Source organism: Mercenaria mercenaria, chromosome 15 (genome assembly GCF_021730395.1).
Source record: "Mercenaria mercenaria strain notata chromosome 15, MADL_Memer_1, whole genome shotgun sequence".
In the NCBI taxonomy this organism is placed as follows: Eukaryota; Metazoa; Mollusca; class Bivalvia; order Venerida; family Veneridae; genus Mercenaria; species Mercenaria mercenaria.
The window spans coordinates 43901128-43927366 of record NC_069375.1 but is presented as its reverse complement, the minus strand read 5'-3'; the positions used below and the strand labels follow the sequence as shown (position 1 = coordinate 43927366).

The 26239-nt window shown below is 35.7% G+C and overlaps 1 protein-coding gene across 3 annotated transcripts; it reads right to left on the bottom strand.

Annotated features, from left to right (window-relative positions):
* Positions 1–1315: 1315 nt before the first annotated feature.
* Positions 1316–25166, bottom strand: LOC123552885 (mechanosensory protein 2-like). 3 transcript variants are annotated; one of them, XM_053525131.1, is made up of 9 exons: positions 25017–25166; positions 19345–19405; positions 14093–14211; positions 13565–13637; positions 12535–12617; positions 8291–8494; positions 5798–5853; positions 5135–5213; positions 1316–3159 (listed from the first exon to the last, which is right to left on the bottom strand). In XM_053525131.1, exons 2-9 carry the CDS (start codon positions 19361–19363, stop codon positions 2971–2973), a joined length of 822 nt encoding a protein of 273 aa, XP_053381106.1. In that variant the 5' UTR covers positions 19364–19405; positions 25017–25166; the 3' UTR covers positions 1316–2970. The 3 variants fall into 3 exon arrangements, with proteins under 3 accessions (XP_053381106.1, XP_045198598.1, XP_045198604.1); XM_045342663.2 differs by lacking the exon at positions 8291–8494 and adding an exon at positions 7744–7947 and having other exon boundaries at positions 25017–25163; XM_045342669.2 differs by lacking the exons at positions 8291–8494; positions 25017–25166 and adding exons at positions 7744–7947; positions 24863–24994.
* Positions 25167–26239: the final 1073 nt, after the last annotated feature.

The window sequence follows — 26239 nt, the reverse complement described above, 5'->3', positions numbered from 1 at the left end:
CCCCTGTGACCTTGTCCTTTGACGGAGTGACCCCAAAATCAATAGGGGTCATCTACTCTTCATGACCAATCATCCTATGAAGTTTCAACATTCTGGGTCAAGTGGTTCTCTAGTTATTGATCGGAAATGGTTTTCCATGTTCAGGCCCCTGTGACCTTGACCTTTGATGGAGTGACCCCAAAATCAATAGGGGTCATCTACTCTTCATGATCAATCATCCTATGAAGTTTCAACATTCTGGGTCAAGTGGTTCTCTAGTTATTGATCGGAAATGGTTTTCAATGTTCAGGCCCCTGTGAACTTGACCTTTGACGGAGTGACCCCCAAAAACAATAGGGGTCGTCTACTCCAGCAGCCCTACAACCCTATGAAGTTTGAAGGTTCTAGGTCAAATGGTTCTCCAGTTATTGCTCGGAAATGAAGTGTGACGTACGGACGGAAGGACGGACGGACAGGGCAAAAACAATATGTCTCCCCCAGGAGACATAATTAATAACTCACTAACCCATTCATGTGAGCTCATGCACTTGATATAAACATTTAGGGGCACCCCATCTTACCCATTCAGATGAGCTGAGAAAAAATTTCAAACGCGCTTGAAATAAACAATCTGTGATATACCCTCTAACCCGTTCAGATAAACTATTGCATTCCAAATTCCCATTCACTAGCTGATATGAACAGGCACGGACTTCACCTATAACCTATTGAGATAAACCCGCAATCTCGATATGAACATTCAGTGTCATCACCTACTAACCCATTCGCGTGAACTTAAAGAAACTCGAAAACGCACGAAAATGAATATCCGGGACCTCCCCACTACCCAAGAGAATCTCGCCAGTACATTTGAAATGAACATTCATTGACGCATGGCCCAATCAGATAACGCACTTAAAAGTCAGAACAAATCCGAATAATTGTTATTTTGTACTGCTGTTACGTCACACCAGCATAATGCATTATATGGCGACTTCCCTGCTTTTGATGGTGGAGCAAGTTTCAAAATACCATCAAAGCATTATTTCAGGCGTGGTTGGGAACCTGGGTGGAACCACCAGCCTTCCGTTCCGTGCGCCAAATGATGGTTTCCTCTTAGGAAAGAATTCTACACTGCAAGCAGGGTTTCGAACCCACAGCGGTGAGGGTCAAGCGTTTCTAAGCCAGCGGCCGTAACCACTAGCCCCCTCCCCACCAACTCGAGTGTGAATGTAATATCCTGCGTCATGTAGAGGAAAGTAAGATATCAGTCTGTCTATATCGAAATTCTGTGGAATCATTGCTGCCTACTTTAAATGTACCACTGAAGAATGTCTTTTAAAGATTTTTTTATTGATTAAACAATATCATACAAATATTTACTAACAGACAAAATGCGAACATTTATATAAAACTTTCAACTTAAAGAAATAAGTTAGTAATAGTAACAAATCAATAAGCTTGGAACATAGAACATTTTTTTTCAAAAATAAAATTGCATTGAGCTATTTCTTTCTTGCAACAATATACACGAAATACTTAAACCTAACGGTCCAAGATGATTTTTAAGATTAAAAAACCCGACATCATCCGAATAGAAGCAACACCACGTATTAAAACTTTGTGTAAATAATGAACGAATTTTGATTATAAATATATATTCAAATCTGAATTTAGAAGTTAATAAAATAAAACGTTCTTTGAAGTACTATGCATTTTTTTCATACTTGTAAGAACTAATGATCGTGTGCTGAAATGTACAAGAACAACGTAAAAATCAATGAAAAGGCCACACAATCAATAGTAGGTAACGGATTTTAACTGATTATAGACATATTACTACACAAATATGTATATTTACAATGTCAGGCATTCTGAGAATAAAAACAAGCATTGTATATTAGGAACTTTTGCCCCAATCAACAGTATGTTGTATTTTGAAATTACAAAAACGGTTTTGAATTTACCCTTCTTTACTATATGATACATTTATTTGTCAACTGTGTATCACGTGTTTGTCCACGATAAGAAAGTGGGATGGGAGGGGTGCTGGTACAGAACGATTGGTGTATCCCGAACCTCTTATTCACACCGCCACAGGAAAACACTGTCCTGTCAAGATTCAAACTTATATCATTTAGATATGAAGTGCACTGCGTTACCAACTATCCAGCGGGCCACCAGCTAAGCCAGTCAGCCTAGCAAAATTTAATATCATAATATAATAATAACATAAATAGAAAGATAAAAGTTCAGTTTATGCGCAGCAGGTACTTGAATATACAATTAGCCTCTAAACGGCCATATTAAAAAAAATAAGTTCAGGCCATACGGATTTGTCTAAAAATAGCTTTTATTATGGAACTTGTCCAATCAAATTTCTGTTTTACCTGCTCATGTTTCACGGGCAGTGCGCTCATGTAAGGTTTTGCGCTTGCACGTGTAGTATGAAAGTATGGTTTCTGATAAAAAAATATTGATGTCATTTTTTGAAAAATGTATTGTTTATTCTTCCCTTGTGGAATGTCCCATTCATAGAATAGAAGTCGAAAATGTAAGTTTGGATTATGCTAAAGAAATACACGATATATATCATACCTACACACGCATTTCAGACTACAACACTACACGTCATTGATCAATATAAAAGACACAAAACTTAGTTATGTTTAACGTAACGTCAATACGCTGTACTGATTCTATACGACATTTTTTCCGTTTTTAAAACAATGCTAAAACAATATATATCGTGGATTGTGCTGAACATAAATCTGATAATCTTCTGTTCAAAGGTTTATTTTCTAAGATTCATTTCTCAAAACTGTGCAGATTATCATTATACCTATTATATTAAAAAAATAGCTAAAGTGGTCAAAACACTAAAAAGAAGATGTCGTATCAGTAGATCCCAGAGTTTCTATTTCCTTCATAAAGCACTTATCACGCACGTGACACGTGCACATCACGTTCAAAGTTTGATCATGTGATAATTTAACGCCTCAAGGCAGACCCAATCATATCTATGGGCAGAGGGAAAATGATGGTCGAGTTCTTCTCGGCAGCAATAGAGTTGAGTGTCTGCAGATAACGCAGCTGCAGTGCCGACGGGGATTCAGCCATGACGTCGGCGGCTTCCTTCAGAGAACGAGAGGCTTTCATTTCTCCTTCAGCGGCGATAACCTGTAACAAGAATTAAAGAAATTATTTATCGCTATGACTCGGAGCACTAGACCCCGTGCAAAAAACATTTATTCATTTAATCATTATCAAAGTTTAATTATAGATGCCGACATCGATATCATCGTGTCATTTTGAGGGGTTTCCGTCGCTTAAATGTTAACAAAAAAAACATATAACACTCGCTTGTTCAAACGTAAAACAACCGTGAAAGAAACAAACTATACCCCGTCCTGTATTTTAAACTGCAGATTATAAATTCAGGTCTTTGAAAAAAATGATGACCTTAAATATGGCTCGAGCACAGATGAAGCAAGTAACAGCGGAATTTTAGTACAAACTTTCCTTTAATTACAAGACATCGCCTTCCCTTCCCCGCCTCGAAGAAAAACAATGTTTCAAACTATATTCTTATTTTTCCCCTTCACATATTCATGATTTTCACGGATATGACTGACTGACTGGTGTATATTTTTCAATTAAAACCAATCCCATTAGCATATCTACAAACTCATCAACTCTGTAAATAAATTACGATCATCAATTAGTTATTTCCCTATGGTATTGTAATATTGAAATATAGAATGTCAACTTGGAATATCAATACACATTTCCAGCGGCCGTAAAAATCGATAATTTCCTCAATTCCGTTTATAAACAAGAGCTGTCTCCATAGGATGACACATGCCCCCAATGGCACTTTGAATGAATAGTTATGGCCGATGTTAGAGTTTAGGACCTTTGACCTAAGGAGCTGGGTCTTGCACGCGACACGTCGTCTTACTGTGTCACACATTCATGCGTAGTTATTTTAAAATCCATGCATGAATGACAAAGATATGGACCGGACACGCCCATCAATGCACTATCATGAAAAATGACCTTTATCGTCTAAGTGTGACCTTGACCTTTGAGCTACGGACCTGGGTCTTGCGTGCGACACGTCGTCTTACTGTGGTACACATTCATGCCAAGTTATTTGAAAATCCATCCATGGATGACAAAGATATGGACCGGACACGCCCATCAATGCACTATCCTTTAACGTCTAAGTGTGACCTTGACCCTTGAGCTACGGACCTGGGTCTTGCGCGCGACACGTCGTCTTACTGTGGTACACATTCATGCCAAGTTATTTGAAAATCCATCCATGGATGACAAAGATATGGACCGGACACGCCCATCAATGCACTATCCTTTAACGTCTAAGTGTGACCTTGACCCTTGAGCTACGGACCTGGGTCTTGCGCGCGACACGTCGTCTTACTGTGGTACACATTCATGCCAAGTTATTTGAAAATCAATCCATCGATGACAAAGATATGGACCGGACACGCCCATCAATGCACTATCCTTTAACGTCTAAGTGTGACCTTGACCTTTGAGCTACGGACCTAGGTCTTGCGCGCGACACGTCGTCTTACTGTGGTACACATTCATGCCAAGTTATTTGAAAATCCATCCATCGATGACAAAGATATGGACCGGACACGAAAATTGCGGACAGACTGACAGACCGACAGACAGACTGACAGACCGACAGACCGACAGACGGTTCAAAAACTATATGCCTCCCTTCGGGGGCATAATAAACTTTTTAATAACCAAAAACCGACATGTCTGCAGAGTTAAGGAGGAGATATTCTTAAACAAGAATTCCTGTTCTGTCAAGAAACAAAATTTAATAGCTTAAAACCTTGTTTACATACAACGAATAAAATCAGAAGATGGTAGAAACGCGTTAGTATTTAATCCCTGGGGTGTAATTAATTCTGTACTTGTCTCGTCATATAATTATGTAATCTATTTGATACATACATGAAATGATTTAATTTTAATGAACATCACTCTTCCAAAATCAGGTAGTGGCGAAAATCAGAATGTTTTATTTGATTTCGAAAGGGTTTTGTATCCACAGAAAAATGAAAGCCGGAACTTTCTCGAAACAAACCTTTACAAAACCAGACAACTATCTTACCTTAGCACGAGCTTCACGAGCAGACTCGGCTTCAGCAGCCATAGCCCTCTGCATCTGTACCGGAAGTCGCACGTCCTTCCTGTAACAGAAAAATAGTAGGTCTTAAAAAACTACATTTAAAGCTAGAAAAATAATAGGTTCATTTGATAGCAATGTGCATGGAATTCTATTCCTGGTCAACTTACTTGTAAGTCGAACGTATTATGAAAATCAAGCTTTGTCTAACCACTTTCAAAGAGAACCTTGCACATCAAGCTGCTACTAATTTAGAATAAAATAAAGATAACCTATCCAAATATTGACTTTCAACTGTTTCAAAGGGCGTGATTTTAAAGGTTTGAACACGAGGGACAGCTGAACAAGAACAATATTTAAGTCAAAGAACTGCTGAAGGTATCAAACGCGCTTCTTTAGAACAACGGGTTCATTTTTCGATACCATGATAAATGTAGAAAATTCTCATGAAATGAGTCGAAGTTCACTTAATATATAGATATATCTTAATTCATTATTAAATGTCATGAACAGCAGTAATTCATTAAAACCTCACACGGTACTGTTTATACAAACAAACATGTTAATTTCATGTTTATATAATATATATATATATACTACAAAGTAACTGTTTAGATTTTCACATGTTATACATCTTTAAATACTCACACTTCCACACGTTCGACTTTAACACCCCAGGGATCTGTTGCATCATCAAGTGTCGTCTGCGGAAAAAGAAACAAGTTAGTTATAATATGATTGCAATATTTCTAAAGACTAAGGAAGTACCACAAAATCAATTGAAAGCGTTTTCAATTACAACGCAGAAACAACTGCACCGGTGCATTACTGTAACAGTAGAAATTTAATATAAACAGATTGATGGGTATGAGGTTTTTTTTATTAAAACTGAGCTACCGAAAAAGGTCTTGAGCTAAACGGACATGGGGCTGTAACTGTAAACCTGATACACAAACATCGCCCGACTTGTTATTTAACAAGGTCATTTGAAAGTAAGACGGGACATTTCATTCAAGTAGCGTTCAATCTTTTATCCAACTTTATTGACAACGCGCTCAGCAAATAGCACGAGATAAGAAAATATAAAGTTTACGATGACAGTATATAAACACACAAAAAAATTCTCCTACATTTTCAACCTTAGGCGAACGTAACTTGCGCGTTATAAATATCGTCAAATTATAAATATTTCCTGCTGTTTACAATTCAAGGAAGTCGAGATAAGATGAAGTAGACATTGACTGTATATATACATAGAAAACATTTCTCCTAGATTTTCAACCTTTGGTACAAGATCTAAGTGAACCTAATTTGCGCGTTATAAATAGTTACTGTTGTTTACCATTCAAGTAACTAGGTCAGTTAAATAGAACAATATCAATATTAATTTTATTGTAGCGGCGTTATTGATCGTAAAATTATTGCTATTAAGAGTGATCGTGTTTTGTAAATAATCATTAACCCTTACCATGCTAAACGCGACTGATTCTGCCTTTGCGACCAGTGTAGATCATGATCATGATCAGCCTGCAAATCCGTGCAGTCTGATCATGATCTGTACTGTTCGCCATTCAGTCAGTAATTTTTTTTGAAAAGCACCCCTTTTAAACAGCTAATGGTGCTGTCCAAATCGAAAGACGGACGAGTTCATTATAGAAATTTAGCAGGGTAAGGGTTAAGCTGTAAGGCTGCAGTCACACTATCATTTGGCTTAAAGGCGGTGGGGGGGGGGGGGGGGGGGGGGGGGGGGGGGGGGTGAAGCCTGTCTTGCTCGGAAAACATTCAAAGCAATATAAACACAAACAGATAAAAAGGATGGGGGTAAATATTTTCGTCTTTAGACGCTTTACATTACTAATGGAACGAATCCCAGCGATTTCCTGCTTTTTTTTCTTCGATAAAAAGCGTAAGTAAAGACATTCGTGTTAATTTAAATCTTGGAATATTGATTTTCTCTACAATAGTAATATTATACTTGTTGAAAACAAAACTTCGGCAACATGAAACTTGAGAATAAAACTACCTTCATTACAAACAAAACAAAATAAATACCGACAACTGATACGTGAATATCATAAGGAAATAAGTACAGGTGAAAATACAAAAGAAACAAATGTACGATTTAATATTGTAAAGCAATGCGTGGCTTTACTTGTAAAGGAAATTTACAATAGAATCATTTTAAGTGCGTTTTGTCGCCATAATAAACCAAATGTATTATCGTATTTATACCTTTTACATGCCAAAGCACAAAAGATGCTTTATTAAGTGAATGACAGGACACTTTCTGACCAAATTTGTTGCAAGAATAAGGCCCACTTCCGGCATATTTAGGAATTAATTGAAGATAATAAACATAGACCAATTGTTAACAAAATTACTGTTCAGACTATATACATAATTTACACCCTTAGTGCATGTATATAGTAACATTCCGAGAATACAGACTGATCTGAAATATCTGAAACCAACTCAATTTGAAGTTTCGGTAATTTTGATAACATGTTCTTGTCAAACATGAAAGCTAAGCAGTCCTTCAGAATTTTCGGTAATTTTGATTACAATGGGAATTATTGGGTCATTTTAATGTCTACCTGCATTGCATGTGCAATCTGTTCCCGATCGCTCAAAACTTCTGAAAGGTTTTTCGTTCCCATAATATTTCTCAAAGTTGTTGCTGCTAGCAGTTTGGTAGACGCATGCGCGTTTTCGACGTTTATGATTGACATAGTAGCGTCGAAAATGCGCGCGTAGATAACTGCGTCAACTGCCACGGTCACAGAATCTTTGGTTAGAATCTGATAAACAAAGAGGCAAAATGTAGAAAAATGTGCTAGGATTATTTTCATATACTAATGCTATATTGTTCCTTGCCTCTGTCTGCCTATGCTTTCATCTACAATATATAAAGGAGTTAGTTATACACTCACAATAAAGATAAGCCTCACCAGAAAATAGAAATTTCAGAGAATTCTTCATCTTTGAAATAATGGTTTAAGAAAAACGTAAGCCATTTTTCATTTTGCTGCTTATTAGACGTGAGTCCGTTTTTAATGAGCCTTTGTGAGGTTTCTCTTGTATTGCGTGTGCATTTATATACTACTAAGGCCACACGGCACGAGATCCCCGTGCATCTCTAACCTGCATCTGATGTGCAATAGATTCTCGGTCGCTAAGAATCTCAGACAGCTGTTTCGTACCCAGCACGTTACGTAACGTGGTCGCCGCCAGAAGTTTGGTTGACCCATGCGCATTCTCAACATTGATGATTGACATTGTAGCGTCAAAGATACGAGCGTAGATGACAGCGTCCACCGCCACCGTCACGGAGTCACGTGACAGGATCTAAAGTGAAAAACGGGTTAGAGCAAACTACATGCATGCATCTATAAAAGCATAAAACAAACAAATAACAATAAACAAAAGACAGTTTAAGGTATATTTTATAAGTGTATAGTTAAAACTTGTTTTCTTTTAAAGGCTTAGATCTAGGAAGTAGGCCGAGGGATTGAAGTTGGGGGCTGGAGATTCAAAAGTTCGCAATATGGTTCCAGTAAACAGGGGTCACATATCTTACGTCACAAATAACCTCAACATTTTACACAGCGCGTATTTATAAACATGGAGGCAAAGACATTTATACATAATCTCTGAATTAAGAATGAATTCATCACATGGTCCTAATTCAATATATGAGCCGCACCATGAGAAAACCAACAAAGTGCACTTCGCTAACGGTTTCTCTAATTGCAATATGCTTTGAAAGCGAACAGCATGGATCCTGACCAAACTGCGTGGATGCGCAGGCTGGGCTGGATCCATGCTGATTGCAAATGCACTATGTTGGTTTTCTCATGGTGCGGCTCATATTTAGATTACGACAAAAAGATACACGCTTGCGTATAGCACGAAATAGCGTACAACCTCTTTGTCGTGTTGAAATATATATTAAAACATGGTTCTGCTATATATTATTTCCATTCTACCATTTCATTTTCTACGTAAAAAATTAGTGGATGAAATAAGGGCATTAATTCCCAGTCATGTTTATTGAAATGCGGCAGAGACGTTACACATCCTGTGGAATAATTTAGGAGTATGTACACGCCTACATGACACCAAAATAATACGCCGACGTGACGACAATAATGCCATGTTTTAATGAAAATAAAAATGACTTTTCATATATTAGTATCACATTTAACAGAGCTCGTGTTTTATTAACCTTTTTAACAATTACTTTCCAATATCTTGTTATGTAAAATTTTTTTGACTAAAATTTCAACAATTTTTCACTTAATACATGTAATAAGTACCAGGTCGAGCGCTCATAGTACGTGCTTACACAATGGTTTTATCAAAATAACAAAGATAATACTTTCAAAACTGCACGATGACAAACTGCACCGTGCAAAATCAAATTGTATGTATGTTTCATTGTCGTAAAACCTCAAGGTTGTTACTGGATAAAAATAGCAAGTTCAGAAGGTAAGACGTAATTCTTTTCAAAAAACATTTCAAAATCTTAAATCTATGACGTCAGAGCGAACAAAACTGTCTTATTTAAATACTACAGTCTAATCTTCTTAAATGTATAAATACAAGTCTATTCAAACGTCAGTAAACTTGAAGATTTAACACCCACTAAGTTTATGCACATATATCAAATTTAACTACATGAGTGATCTGAAATCATTATGAAAAGAATGGTTGAACTCAATTTTGAACCGAAATGCAGAATCACGGTAATAATATGTAAACTATGGTGCTGTTATTTTTAGTATATGAAACTTATCTTGACACAGTGCTATGAATACTGCAATAACGAAATTTTACAAAGAGGAACGGCTCAAACTCGGGACCTCGAAAATGAATTGCCGATCACTCTAATATCAACTATCAAGCCCGCTATCTTTACCCATGCAGGAGTCCATCTGCCCCTGAACAATTAAAGGTCACAAAACAAGGCACAGCCACATATGATAATACATTAGTATGACATGTTTTCATACTATCTCACAGACGCACCGGTGTGGCATGGCTAGAATCGGGACGTATGAATTAGTACTGTAGGCGTCTGGGATCCTAACAACTAAGTGCGTTCTAAACCAATATTGGCATTACTCATCAAAAGCATTTAACAGTTTATATACAGACGAATGGTATTTGGTACCATTACAAAAATCAATGGTAACTAACAATATTCCCTATAACTGACTGATTTATGAGTTTAGTGCCCTCCATGAACTCAACGAAGAATCTTTCACTTTAAATCTAATTTAGTACTTATTCAGAAACTTAGTTTTCCTACCGACTGCACAAAAATGCAGAAATTCAAGGTAGTTATCGCTATATCTCATTCAAATAGATTAAAAGCATACCATTAACTGCGTATTTTAAATATTTATATTTTATATAAGGATACAATTTTTTTCACAGCTAAAATGCCACACATTACCAGCCAAGCGAGCTCGTTATTTCGTAACTTAATGGAAATCATAATAACGGCGCATAATCATTCAAATAATCATTTTTAAAACTTGAAACTTAATAGATGAAACGTTGTGTTGTCGCACATATAGTCGGCAATACATGATATACTTGGTAACCATGGTGACATTGATACACAATCTGTTATTTATGAACTACTTGTCGAACTGCCGCGGTGTGCAGACGAGAATAGGATTATTTTAAAGGATTTATAACCGAATTTCGTGTTCAGTAAGACTGCAGTGACCAGTGACCACCATCACGACACCCAAAACTTTTCTTTCGATTAAAACCCGATTTTTGACCTCTGGTGTTAAAAACAAAGCGTGTATACTTCAATAATATTACTCAAGTTAAATTACAAGCCTGAACATACATAAAGGTACGATCAAACACTGGGGGCTTTTTTATAAACACACCTGATTGGGTAACATCAACAACAATCAATCGATGAATCAACGTTAAACTACGTGGAAATAGAGGTACCATACATTTGAGACCCATTACTTTAAGAAACTGATTTCAGAATTTTATAACACTAAGAGGCTGTAATATCACACAGGATCTGGCAAATATCAGCACTAAAGGCCATACAAAGTGTTTTCCATATGGTAAGCGTCACAATAGATAAAAATTTAAAAAAAAAGATTACGAAAAGTTTTGTAGAAGGTCTGAATACAACTCTAGATCCCGTTTAAGGTAACAATTGTTAAAGGAACTGATCGCCAGATTTTGGCTAAAAATTATCTTTATTTAAGACCGATGTTTGGTTATATTATGAACATTTGAACAAGACCTGTTTCTAAACTACAATGTATCTTCAAAATGCTAAATTAAGAAGAAAAAAATGCCGGAGTCTGGAATCAAACCCGAGCCGCCGGCAATAAAACATTTCCTGTGTTCTTGACAAATACACCACGGAGGAATACGTACTCAACAGTCGTTACATATTAAGCTTTATAATTACCTCCGGTACCCCGTTACAAACGCTTTTCAATTCTGAATGAAAAAAAAAGTAGTAAAAACAACTAATTCTTATGCGTCTGCCAGTAACTAGTTTTAAAGCCTTCTTAAGAAATATAGCAATAATTATATGATATCTAAACATATTCTTTTTTAATTTTGTGGTACGATCTGTAGGCCAGTGTCTTTAAATACTGACTTTAAACTGCCTAAACTTTCTTTCAATCACCATTGTGGTTTTTTTCACTAGACAGGTGTAGTGGATTACTTGGTAAGCACATACAACAAACAAAGTTCGGCCTTATTTTACCAGTCAGACATTCCGTTTCATAAATACACCCATAGATACAAGATACACATCTTGTATTATGTTTAAGTTATGAAACATATGGTAAATATGTATTCTGAATTTATATATCATTAAATCAGATCATATATGTATAATTATGCAAATAGCGCAGACGGTGAAGGTCACATGTAATTTGTAAACACACGCGAACATGCATTATGTCCAGTATTAGATAAAATGAGTGCAATTTACAGTGTTCTCTAAAAAAAACTAGCATACGTATGATATGGTATATGTGTTTTAAACAAAATATTGTATAAAATCTTCAATCAACAGGTGTTCATTTTACAGATACAGAAGTAAACCTTATAATAGTACTAAATTCAAATTACATTTTATTGAATAAATCGTTCATAAACTTAGCATAGTTGTGTAAATAAAGCGACTTTTATACTAATACTATGTAGAAACCTTAGTATATATGTATAAATTTACACTTATATATATATATACATGTAACAGATTAAACCTACTGGTTTTTAATCATGTTTTACTATTTTACAAACGTTTGATAACTCAATATTTAAGAGCTAGTGGTTATTTTCTTTATCAAGCAGAATTCTCAAGTATGGTAATAAAATACCTCTTGTGGTGGAATATCGTAGGAAAATGTTCTCAAGTCAACACTTTTGAAAGTATCCACACAGGGAAACAGGAAAAATAGACCTGAAAGTTAGAGAAAACAAGTCGAAACATTATACTTATTATTTCTCATAGATCGCTACTTTGGTTAAATTTTTTTTAAAAAAATGTAAATACCCCGAAAATTAATACCACCTGTTGCTGTCACAGAAATATATTGCACGAACAACACTATCAGTCAATTGTTCCTTGAAACGAGAGCTCGAGAGCTGTCAAATGACAGCTTGCTGGACTATTTGAGACTCTTCCAAGTACAATTTAACTTAAGATTTACTGAAGTATAAAAAGGGGCATAATTTTGTAAACTGTAAGTCAAAGATATGGAACCTGTTTCAGAATGCTGAATAGATCTACTTAAGAAACGTTTGAAGGCATTCAGTGTAATAGTTCCAGAAAAACCAGCTTGCATTCAAAACTTTCTCCAAAAATTGAAAAAAAAAATCGATGAATAGGCATACAACTGTGCAAAAATGTAAACCAGGGTTTATGTGGCCATCTTTTGACGCCAAATATGTGCTGAAATCGTTACTCAGAAAAAAAAAACTTTCATACACTTTCTTTATAACTTTGACAAAATGTAAGCAAGAGTTATGAAACCTGCTCTTCGAGACTAGGACTCCTGACGAGTTTGAAAGCACTCAGTCAAGTAGTTTTAGAGAAACTTGCTTACTTGCAAAACTTTAACAACAAATACTAGATTAAAACAGGACACTATTTTGACAAAATAAAATCTAGAGCTATGACACTTTTTATTTGTAGCTATCATGTAAAATCTAAAATCATTTGGCATATTAGTTTCTGAGACACCTGCTGAACCAAAATTTCAAGGTTGAAAACGCGGCATACAAAATTATGTATCTTGTCCTCTGAAGTCATTTAATTATACTATCTTTAATTTTTCACCCCAAAATGTAAATACAATAGTTTGGGGGCAACACTTTATCTTTGATAGAAACTATACGATGACATACCTGGTCCTTTGGCCCCTCCAGACACAACTCGACCCAGTCTGAAAATAACGGCCCTTTCATATTCCTGTACAACCTGTTATGAAATAAATGTGTATTTTTTAGGTACTAGTAACATACGTGAAACACAAATGTGCCATTCTATATAAAGTACTCTGTACAGACGGACAGGCAGACAAGACCACTCGCGCGATATTCATCAAATCTGTGTGAACTTCCGCTCTGTGTATTTGCCTGTTTTAGGAATACAATCCTGCTTCTATGGCTATATAAATGAAAATAGAATTTAGACCGCCTGTGGATGTAAATGTATGTATCCTTTGTCATGTCTTATCTTTTAGTTTTAAAAACTTTACATCAAAGTTGGGCGGATAAATCGGGAACTTATAAATAAAATGCTTAAATCTGAATCATACAATCATGTATTGAATGCTATATACACTCATTACTGACAGTGCTTTGAAAACGGTTCCTATCAAGCAAGGTTTCTTTATATCCGAAATTGTATTGTCTAAAATGTACTGCACTTACCTTCAGCGAGCAAACCAGAGAGAATGGGAAAAATATAATCAGAATGATGATGGAGAAAAACATGAGAACGTAACCACAGCAACCAATGTCACCATCCGGCTCACTTCTTTCGTCCTTTCCTAGACAGAAAAAAAGAGAGTTAGACAAAAGTTATTCAAAACAACAGGCCGCAAACATCAAACAAAGATAAACGCGGGTTCGATGCAGTGTAGTGGCCGCTAATTAAATTTCGTGCCATTAGATTAAAACTACTGAGCCAGTGTTAATTTTAAGCATTTTGAAAAGACGCATGTGTTGGGACCCTCAGTGGCAAAACTGACAGCGACAGAAGGCGGTGAAATGCTTTTGTTTTAGGCTTAGGTTGTATAGGAACGTATTTTAGAATTCTGTGGTTATTATTACAACATAAAAGCATCCAGTTTTGTTTAAATGACCTTTTTAAACAATGGTTATACATATATGAGATAGTATTGATAACAAACTAAATAACGATTATGATGTCCAATGTCAAGGGCAGATCACGTGATTCATGGTTCATTCATAATAATGATATTATAGTTTACTATTCCATTGAATTGTGCACTTTGGTAGTTACACAAAAAAATCAGCCTAAACTACGACAATACTAGAAACATGCGCCACTACAACGGGTATTACTCGAGACTGAACGATTACTTTCTCTTCTTGATATATATATCCTCTCAAGAAATGATACGTTGAACCTCTTAACTTAGAAGTGTAAACGAATTGTTTACACAAAATCTGAATATATGTGTGTATATCTAATATAAGGATGCGTATAAAACAGTGTTTCATATTGGCTACAATAGAGCTCTGATGTAACCTTACATAACGTTAACGAACTTGAACACATGACAAAATATAAATACTGAATACTGATTTATATGTTAGGAACTAAACTGAATCCTTTCTCTAAAAAACAGCAGCATGCACCCAAACAACCAGATTAACTATAGGCATATAACTAGTCGAAGACACTCTGATAGACCATAATATAAATAACTACAAAAGCCTGCTGATAAACTGCAACCCGTCACGGGGAAAATATCCAAATTTTTAGCGTCTTTAAAGACCCACCTCAGAATATAACTGTATTCTTTTGAGTTTCCATGACGGTAATTATTATGTTATTTGCATAAAAAAGAAATCAGATCTAGTACAAATTGCCAATGGCATATAAAAATTAATAAGGTAAAAACAATGTATTTCGTGCCTAAGCATTTTATTAAATTGATGTAGCAGCGTTCACAATAGTTCATGAATTTAGTTAAGTTTTTACAGTGGTAAAATAAGCGTTGTCCATCTATGTTTTTAAAGTTAATATACAGAAAAGATTGAATGAAAATAGTTACATGAAGTTGTGAAAACATAATACGATCTAATTCAGGAAAAGCCAAAACTGCCCACCTGTCATCTTGCAGTATATCTGTTTTATCAGAAAAATCAGTGGTGGGGGAGTAGGTCATTCGGTTGCTGTGGGTCTTTAAAGTATTTCTGACTGGTTTTGTACCAAATAAATGTTAATTAAAGAAGTACTGCATGGATACAATATTTCGGTATCATAAAGTCCTCAAGATTATGTAGCCTACGTGTTGCCGTGACGGGTCCCATGCAAAAATCTACATTGGCACTTGCCGTATGTTTTGGTAATATTTAAAGCTATCTAAAACCCAGTGAGGGAACCACTGCCCGACGTACTTTAAACAAGAGCACCGCCTTGCGGGTGCTGACGCTCATCTGATTTTTTTTGTATAATAGAAATATTGTCCTACCCATGATTTTCTAAGTCTAAAAAGGGCCATCATTCTTGCAAAAAGCAGGATGGAGTTATGTTTCTTGATGTACAGTGTCCACTTATGATGGTGAAAAACTGTTGCAAGTTTTAAAGCAATAGCTTTGATAGTTTATGAGAAAAGCTGACTTAAACATAATATTCAACCAAGAAAATGATTTTTCTAAGTCCAAAAGGGGCAATAATTATTGCAAAAAGCAGGATGGAGTTATGTTGCTTGCTGTACAGGGTCAGCTTATGATGGTGAACAAGTATTGCAAGTTTCAAAGCAATAGCTTTGATAGTTTAAGAGAAAAAGTTTACCTAAACATAAAACTTAACCAAGAAATTTGATATTTTCTAAGTCAAAAAGGGGCCATAAATCTTGCAAAAAGCAGGATGGAGTTATGTTTCTTGCTGTACAGGGTCAGCCTATGATGGTGAACAAGTGTTGCAAGTTTTAAAGCAATAGCTTTGATAGTTTAGGATAAAAGCTGACCTAAACATAAAACTTAACAAAGAAAACTGATTTTCTAAGTCCAAAAGGGGCAATAATTCTTGCAAAAAGCAAGATGGAGTTATGTTTCTTGATGTACAGGGTCTGCTTATGATGGTGAACAAGTATTGCAAGTTTCAAAGCAATAGCTTTGATAGTTTAGGAGAAAAGTTGACCTAAACATAAAACTTAACCAAGAAATCTGATATTTTCTAAGTACAAAAGGGGCCATAAATCTTGCAAAAAGCAAGATGGAGTTATGTTTCTTGCTATACAGGGTCAGCTTATGATGGTGAACAAGTATTCCAAGTTTCAAAGCAATAGCTTTGATAGTTTAGGAGAAAAGCTACCTAAACATAAAACTTAACCAGGCAACGCCGACGCAGACGCCGACGCCGACACCGACGCCGACGCCGACGCCGACAACCGCTCAAGTGATGACAATAACTCATCATTTTTTTTCAAAAAATCAGATGAGCTAAAAATGAGTCCAAATAATTGCGGAGATAAACAAATTTTAAAATATAATTTCTTTCTGTACATGTTGTGCTCACTATAATTAAATAATGGAGTTTTCGGTACATCGAACACTGGTTCCCCGTCAACCAAATAGTTTTCTTGGTTAAATAACTGATAGGTAATTTAGGTATTAATCAATAAGAGATGCAAACAACAGCACAAAACGTGAGAATTTGTTATTATATCTAAACACTGAAGAATGTAAAATACAGCGGGCAGTAGTTACGTCAACTTCTTCAGGCTCAGACTGCAAAAAAATATGGAACCGTTGCAGGGCATTTAACACCTAATGGACCTGTAAAGAATATCGGCAATTTCCGCGGGGTTTCGTAGTCTCCCAATCCGACTAAAGTACATCTCCTATTACGCTACGCATAGGATCTGAGAACGACCTATTCATAGCCTCGTTCTGACGACCATTTCGCTAGCCAATCAGAGCTTAACTTACAACATTTTGCAAATCTACCTGTAGACTTGACTTTTGATATTTACAATTCTCATGTCTTAATGTGTCAGATAGCCGGTTAGCTCAGTCTGTAGGCCACTTGCTTTGTAAGTGAGGGGTCCCGGGTTCGAGCCCTGGAAGAACTGCACATTTTTCTTACTCTTTGACATTCGAAAAATAGCAATACTGGAAATCCAAAATATACAGAAGGCGTATGTGAATGGGTCGTTCTCAGATCTTCGTTTAGAAGATCAAGTACTTAAGTCAGATTGCGTAATCTCCGTAACGGACGTCTGCATTTTTCGTCTCGTTGCTCGAGACCTGCTACAGAAACAGCCGAAGAAAGCCGAAGCAGCATCGGGAATTTACGTAATATCACGTAAATTGCCGAATATCATTACGGGTCCATTCCTTTAAGATAAAGTCTTCAAATAGATATGCGGTCACGGTGAAGACTAGCGAGGAACCAAGCCTAAAATATTCACGGCTATTGTGACGGCATATATACAAGACACAGGTATGGTATAACACATGTAAACGGCACAAAAGTACAGTGAAACTCTGACACTAACAACAGAATATTATTATCCTTTTTGCGAATATATGTAAGTACCACAGTAGTATCAAGTTTTTTCATTACCCCATTTACCCACGATTTTTGTTCTCAATTTAGCATGTCAGAATTTAACTGTCTGTACTGAATGGACAAAACAATACAAAAGAGTAAATGTTAAAGAAACATGATAAATGTATACATACGAGAAGCTGGAAGAAAAAAACAAGAGAAACTAAATATTAGTGAAATGGTATAACTATTAAAACGATTATAGTTTGTGGTGGGGAAAAAACCTAAAGAACGCTGTTGGCAGCAAATATTATTGAAAGCATGGACTTCCACTTTAAAAATAGTGACTACACACCGGGAGGTATTTTTTCTTGGTTAACGTGGGATTTTGCATGCTGGAACAAGGCACTTTTCTGGTGCAAAGCAATTTAATAAATTATAACACGATTTCACGTTATATTTGTCAAGACTTAAAACATATTTATTTAAAGAGCGACCTATGTAACCAATGCATTAAAAATTGTTGTAAGGCCAAAATTGTTTGAATATATAGACATCACATTTCGCTATAATGGAGTATTAATTAGATTTAACTAACATATTAATCTGGCATACCCCACCTCATTTAACACAGTCTGAGTTAAATAACTTGACCCATAGACGGAGCAGTGGGCACCTTGATCTACGGTGATTTAAATGGGCATGTGATGCATCAATCACATTTGAGCATCATTTTCTTATATTTTTCAGTTTTTATGTATTATTTAAAATTTGTCAGAATTTTGTTAGAAAAGCGGTGAATTGTCTAACATTATCTTCTGGATTATTTTCTTGTGTGTGTGTTGCGGGGTATTTTTTTAATGTAGATAGCCAAGAACTTGTTGTTTTCTTGACAAAACAGTATTTATTCAATGCATTCAACTAAAACTTAGCAATCTTATTGTTATTCAATCGAATCATTTCTAAGTGAACCTTCATTGGTTTAGAAACAAGAATGGACCAACCGTACTCCAAAACTGGATATAAACGTGAGGTAAAACCTTAAAAAGACACCCACAAACAAAATGTGTTATTATCGTTCTTATAAAATAGCAGACATCATCGGATACATAACTTAACCATTACCATAGAAACCAAATAACCACGCCTAGTAACAGTTCTCCATCATTAAATATCACTGTTGTATCTCAGTTTCAATTGTCAATGTACATTTATGTACTTGATGATTTTAATCAATAGGAAAACCAGCGGGTTAGAATATTGTTTTTTTTCTGGGCAAAAATTTAGCCCTTGTCTGCGTATAATTTGATTTGTAAATATATAAAGAAACTAATTGCCTGAAGAAACAGGCCTGTGCAATGTCAAGAGTTATAAAGAAAAACAGACAAAAAAAAAGAAAAGAAAGAAATTTAATATGATTAATTAGTATACATACCACTACCGTATCCGTCCATTTCGATTTTTTGCGGATGGACCTCTATTTTGCCTGTTTAAATCTGAAATTGACAGAAAATTAACCATGCTTTTAGAAAGAAAAGGTGTCTACTGCAGTATTCAGTTTTTTCTTCCACAAATTTGGTTTAAATGTATTTGAAACGATTTCATTTTCGGTGGGATATTTTCCTGTAAATTTTGGCCATTTTGGACGCCAGATAATGGAGTGTTAGCAACATTTCTATGCAAGTTTTGTAAAATTTCTAAAAATGTTTTGCCCGTAGGCCTACAATATTGGCCATAAATTGACAATGACAATGTTTAAGATAAACAAAATAAAATAATTAAGATCTTACTAAACCACCCTCGAAGAACTTTGGAACGAACTATCATTTATATATGGATCCAGCAAAAGAAGGCCGCAATCCGCCACCCCAGGCCCTGCCCCCACCCACACAGTACGACAGAACGTTGTCACAGAAAATGACCCAATGTAGACAGTTACAGCGGTCTTTAACTTTTTAGAATTTACGATAGCGTTAAAATTCCTGAAATCGAAGTTTTATTTCGAACGTTTTTTTTTTTGTAAAAGTAGACAGTTGATGACAGATGAAACTGATATAGCCATACACCTCTACTTACTTTAGAAATTAATGTCTTATCGGGTATACATGCGAAACAATGCGCTCGCAAAAAAAAAATGGCCGGAGAAATGACGTCAGCGGCTACGTCATCTAGCGAGGATATAACTCATGCAAAGTGCAATTAACTATAGTTAGAATTAACCGCTTTAAAATGCGATATCAAATAAAGTTGGATAACTGCACAATTCTGTAGGAGAAAAAAATACTCAACTGCAATGATTATGGAAACTGAACCACACTGCACTGATTGAAATGATTTAGGAGGAGATAAAATAAAACTTTTACTGCACTTTGATCTGTTTTTAAGTATCAAGGGCAATGATTAACAGATGAATGTAGACTGTCATTAACGTACATTAGGAAAATAAAAACTTAAAGGAAACTTAATATTTAGTAATAGGCCGAAGGGAAAGGAAACTGAACGACGGGAAGCTTACAAGGAAGATAACCGAACTTTAGATATGCGAGAAAGAAATGAATCTGACCTAGATCTATTTAAATAAGACTCGGACATTAGATTTAATATAACTTAAACCTGACAATGCACCTTTAACAGATCTACTTTCAAAGTGTAATACTGAAGATCTGACACACAGATGGGAAAATACGAAATATAACAAGTCAAACTGGCCTGGCTTTGATATCATAAAAAACAACAACAAGAACATTATTTCATCCGTTCTGAAAACCTAGCTATACGACAATCAGCGTGGTCCATAACAAACCTAGTTATATATTCGTACACGGTAGATCTATATAGAAATCTGAATAATAGAAACTGACCTTTATAAATGTATCACATTTCCGTTGCTGAACAAACTGAATAAAGATTCCCAATGAATTCACAAACACTCTATAGAATAAACAAACACAGAAAATACGTCGCTATTAAGTCCCGAGTTAATTGTGAAGTGCGATAATCGATATATCGCCAGGCGACTGAGGAAGCAACTTGATGCAGGACTGAACATTTATAGTGTCAAGGCAACGTATTTTGTCGATCTATGTGGATTATATCATTATACAGAACAGATAAAATGATAACGAAATATGCCGAAGAAAGTCTGTCAGAGATGGTATGACCGGAGAGTTAGAGAGGGCGAGGCAGTCGCAGTAGAAGGCATACCGGAACAAAAAACAAGAAACGCGGCAATGCCACGAAACTAGGTTTTCAACACTTTTCATAAAAATAAACAAGAGTGCCAGAATGTCACAATATACGCCCGTCGCAGCAATTTTTTTTACTCTAGCACCTGTATTTGCAGATGTAATTTTAATTTTGTGGTTGTTTAGTAATCATTGTAATTCTTTTGTTTTTCTAAGTCCACAAAAAAACTCCTTACCAGGTAGAGATACCTTAAAATACACCTAAAATTAGAAAGTAACAACTATGTTGTACCACAGAAAAGTGGTCTTGGTTTTTCTCTACTGTCAATTATAAAAAAGTTACAATATAAGTTATTTATAGTAACAACTAAGGGAAGTTAATCTTAAAAAAAAAATTAAAAAAAAAAAAATACAAAAAAAAAAAAAATTGTAAGTCCACACAGAAATCCTTACCAGGTAGAGATTGGTCAAAATACACCTCAAAATTGGATGTAACATGCATGTTGTACTACAGAAAAGTGGTCTCGATTTTTCCCTACATCTAGTAATGCAAAAGTTACAATATAAGCTATTTATAGTAACAACAAAGGGAAGTAATTCTAAAGAAGGGAACTGCGCAAGACACTTCGTCTCATGATGGTGTATAATTGTGCCAAGTTACATCAAAATCCCTCTATGCATGAAGAAGATATGCTCCGGACAAAGTTTTCATTCTTGTATCCTTTGACCTCTAAGTGTGACCTTGACCTTAGACCTAGGGACCTGGTTCTTGCGCATGACACTCCGTCTCATGATGGTGAACAATTGTGCCAACTTTCATCAAAATCCCTCCATGCATGTAGAAGATATGCTAACCCTAACCCTAACCTAACCCTATTTTTAGTAACAATGACCTTGACCTTGATCCCAGAAACCCCAAAATCAATCCTAAGCTACAACTTTATATAAGTTTTCTATACACCAAGTTTCATCATGATAGCTCATTCCTAAGTTAAGTTATTGACCGGAAACCCTTTTTCTATTTTAAGTAACAGTGACCTTGACCTTCATGCCAGAAACCCCAAAATCAATCCCAGCCTTTGTCTTGATATAAGCTACATACAAACCAAGTTTTATTCAAATATCTTTACCGAAACAAAAGTTATTGACCGGAAACCCTTTTTCTATTTTAAGAAACAGTGACCTTGACCTTGACCCCAGAAACCCCAAAATCAATCCCAGCCTTTGTCTTTATATAAGCTACATACATACCAAGTTTTATTCAAATATCTTTACCGAAACAAAAGTTATTGACCGGAAACCCTTTTTCTATTTTAAGTAACAGTGATTTTGACCTTGACCCCAGAAACCCCAAAATCAATCCCAGCCTTTGTCTTGATATAAGCTACATACATACCAAGTTTTATTCAAATATCTTTACCGAAACAAAAGTTATTGACCGGAAACACCAGTTTGACGCCGCCGCCGCCGCCGCCCACCCGCCCGACCGACATCTACCCCAATCTAATAACTCAGGTTTTCGTTGAAAACCTGGTTAAAAAAGTAACATGATACGCAGTGTTGCGCCACAACGCTGACAGAACGTCATGCAATGCAATTAATCCAGAACCGTCAATGAGGTCACATCGTAAATAATCGAAAAAAGTGCATTTCAGATGCCTTCAAGGTTACACCAAACTAAATAGAATTTAGCTGTTCTTCTTTATTCTATATAAAATTGAAATATTTCCAATGGCTGCACCACCCATCAGGACCCATTTTAAATGCGTGTAACTTACATTTTCTTGAAGAATATTGTCAGTGCTGAATAAAAATCAAGAGAAAAGCGGGGGTCATGTTTCAATAAAGAAAAATATTTTCACTCAGTCAAACACACAAACTGCAAAATCAGCTAAAAACGAGAACCCAAATTGTAGTGGTGGTACATGATCTAAGTATCCATGACAAATTCTGTCATGTTATTATTTCATTCTGAACAATTGCAAAGAAAATACGGAAAATGGCTTTACCGAGCAAAACAAAACAAAACTGTTGACTATCAGAATCCGCCATTATGCGGCTACTATTTTTTTCGCGCCATTTTCTTATTTAGTGTCTGTATACCTTCAATACGAATACATCTGTGTGCAGTGCAGTTCCATATATTTGGTAATTTATGAATGAACCTATAGGTGAGGTAACTACTTTTTTTGCAGTTCAAACATGTGTCTGAGAGGTCGCAGATTTAGTGCGCTACCGTGTTTGGCTGGGAGTCTAACCAAATGCTTAACGAACACTCAAAAATGCACCTTAATGCCACCACTCTTTGAATTCGTAATTAACTGAAATCCTGTATCTTTCATGCCTTTTACTGAATAAAACCGTGTCTTGGTGGCTTCACCCAGGGGCAGTACCTACATTTCTGAAAGTGCACGAGGGCTATATATAGAATAATAAATGGTCTTGATAACGAATCAAAAGCACTGGAATGCAGGGAAGCGCTCCCTTGTAGACCTCCCTTTATACTTCAACAATAGTCACTGTATAATATGTTCATGACAAATATTTGCCCTGACACTGTCTTAAATCACATGGCCGAAAACTTGATTCCCATATTAATCGCGCATTTCGTAAAACAGGTGGCAAAAGGATTCGTACAAAAACATCTTACAGCAGCATGACTAGTTTGTCAAAGTAAAATTCAACAAAAACAAACAGCAGGGCCCAGTTGTTCGAAACTTTAACAGGCTGTTAAACTAACCGCCCGTTAAATTTTGACTCAAAATATTAGCAATGATGGGAACCACTAGTATGATGTTTTAATTTTACTGTAAAGATGTTTTAGTGTTCATAATTCTTAAATCATAATATGTTTTACTAAGTCTTCTAAAATATCGAAATGTAACTCTAAAAGTTAATCGACCGTTAGCTTAATCCCTTGTTAAAGTTTTGAACAACTGGGCCCAGGTCGGAGACTTCCCCTGGATTGGGAGACTAAACACTGTACAAAATGTCTTTCGGTCGAAAGACTGGATTTAGCTTAAGCGTTGAAAAAAAAACATGAAATCTTTATTTAAACAATAATAGTTAACTTTACAAGAAACACTTTTTCATAAAAAAAAATGCTTAAGCAATAATGCTTAAACCAAATTCACAAATAATTTGGATTTTGAAAATTTGATAAAAGAAAGATAATTTTCTGTCTTTGAAATAAATTTGCGCATTCTAAAACGAATGTTTTAATTATTCTTTCATTGATTTTTATTGCTTAAGCTGATTTGAGTGTTTCGATCGAAAGACTTTTTGTCTTTCGAACGAGAGACAGTGTTTAGATAGAGAGAATGTCTCTCAATCCAGGTGAAGACTCCGACCTGATAAATATCGTGTTGCACTCAAGAACACGGACATGCCACGCCCTTCTACTAACATGATGACCATCGCAGCACGCTCACGCTTGGAATGTATGAACTGGCAAATGTGTTTATCAATAACATAACTCAGTAACAGCGAGGTCGCTGCTTTACATTTATTTGGGTCAAAATGCCAGTAATCTGGTGCGAGAATCAGATCTAGCTATCAAAATCCATTACTGTTTACACACACACACACTCACACGCACATAGTAAATTAGTATTGCCTGAAATCAACCATTATTTGAAATAATATCCCAACGGACAAACCAAGCACTTGTTTGACAAAACAGGTTAGTGCATATTTATATTAAATCAATTTAATTTACATGCTTGAAATATACATGTATATAATCATATATATGTTCGCTGCTCTTACCTCAACCGTTAAAAAACACAAAGTCCTCGCTATCCGGGTATATTATAATTAATCCAACGCTCTCACGCAGAGTCCAGACACAGAATGAATTAAAGACAACAGGTAATAGTGATCGATAAATTAATGTTTAAGTACATAAGCTCTATACTCTTACCTGTTTATGTTAATCCTTTTATATCAGTTTTCCAATATTTCGAAATATGGGTATTGGCAAATTGCAAAATGGAGGTTATATCCAGTCAATCAATATACAAGTTTACATACACGTCACACCTGAATAAACAGTCATATGACTATTCTATTTATGTCGCGTGACCTTGTTGTCAGGGATTTCAATACACAAACAGTCACTGTAGAGAACGCGCTACAAGGATATATCCTCGACACCGCTGTGTCTTAATCGATGTTGCTTGAAACGGGTTGGCGGCATTTTCAAGATTGGACTAAATCTGTCATGTTTTATTAGTTCAAATAATATCAAATTAGAGTTGGTCGTAGTTTTTGCTTTTTATATCGACAATTATAAAAACAGGTCATATGAATAATACAAAAAAAAAAAAAAGGTTGGGCGATTTTAAGTTCTATCAACATTAATGAACCCACAGAAAAACGTAACAAAGTTAATTGTCTGACAAATAGGCCTAACAGCAAAAATATGAGTTAGGAACTTTTGTGTCTTGGTGTGAAAAGTTTGAAAAGGTACCAATTTAGATATTGCAGTAGCCAATAAGTAAATAATATGATTTATCAATTGAATAGGGATACACAAACAAAATTAAATTTAAAACTGCCCCAGCAGAAAGAGAATGGGAACGTATCCAGCAATCAAAATATTAGAGGGACATACCAAGGCTTTATTGAGGAAAGGGCAATACCCAAAACATTGGGGGCAATGCGTAACAGGCCTCTACACCAGTGTATAAATTTGCACAATTTGCAGCAAAAAGAGCACCTCAACTAATGCCATAGTTTGAGCATGAATATTTGACATCGTACCATCTTTTAAATTTGTAAATTTTCATAAACAAATTTTTAAGAAAAGAGAAAATAAACGCTGACAGAACATATACGATCTCACCACTTCAGTATTAATACAGTTATAAAGTATTGCGAACGAAGCGAACCTAAAATTACTACTGGCAGGTGTTAAAACTTTTCGCTATCTAAAATGTATTCACGTCGAATTCAAGTTTTAGGGCTGGAGCGGCGGGGTCGCTCACCCTTCGTTCCGCCCTTTAGGTATACTTGTACATGTTCATAGGAAAACAAAGATATAGTTTCCTCCGTAACTATATGACACGTGTGTTAAATGAACTAAAATTTGCCCCTTGAATGTTAAAAAACTCCGCTTTTTGTTATTGGCACTCGTAAGTTTAT

Excerpts from the sequence above, each read along its gene's own strand:
- LOC123552885 (XM_053525131.1), bottom strand. Across the intron at positions 13,638-14,092 it reads CTCTGGTTTGCTCGCTGAAG|GTTGTACAGGAATATGAAAG; the intron begins GTAAGTGCAGTA and ends ATTTCATAACAG. Across the intron at positions 8,495-12,534 it reads ACGATATTCCACCACAAGAG|ATCCTGTCACGTGACTCCGT; the intron begins GTATTTTATTAC and ends TTTTCACTTTAG.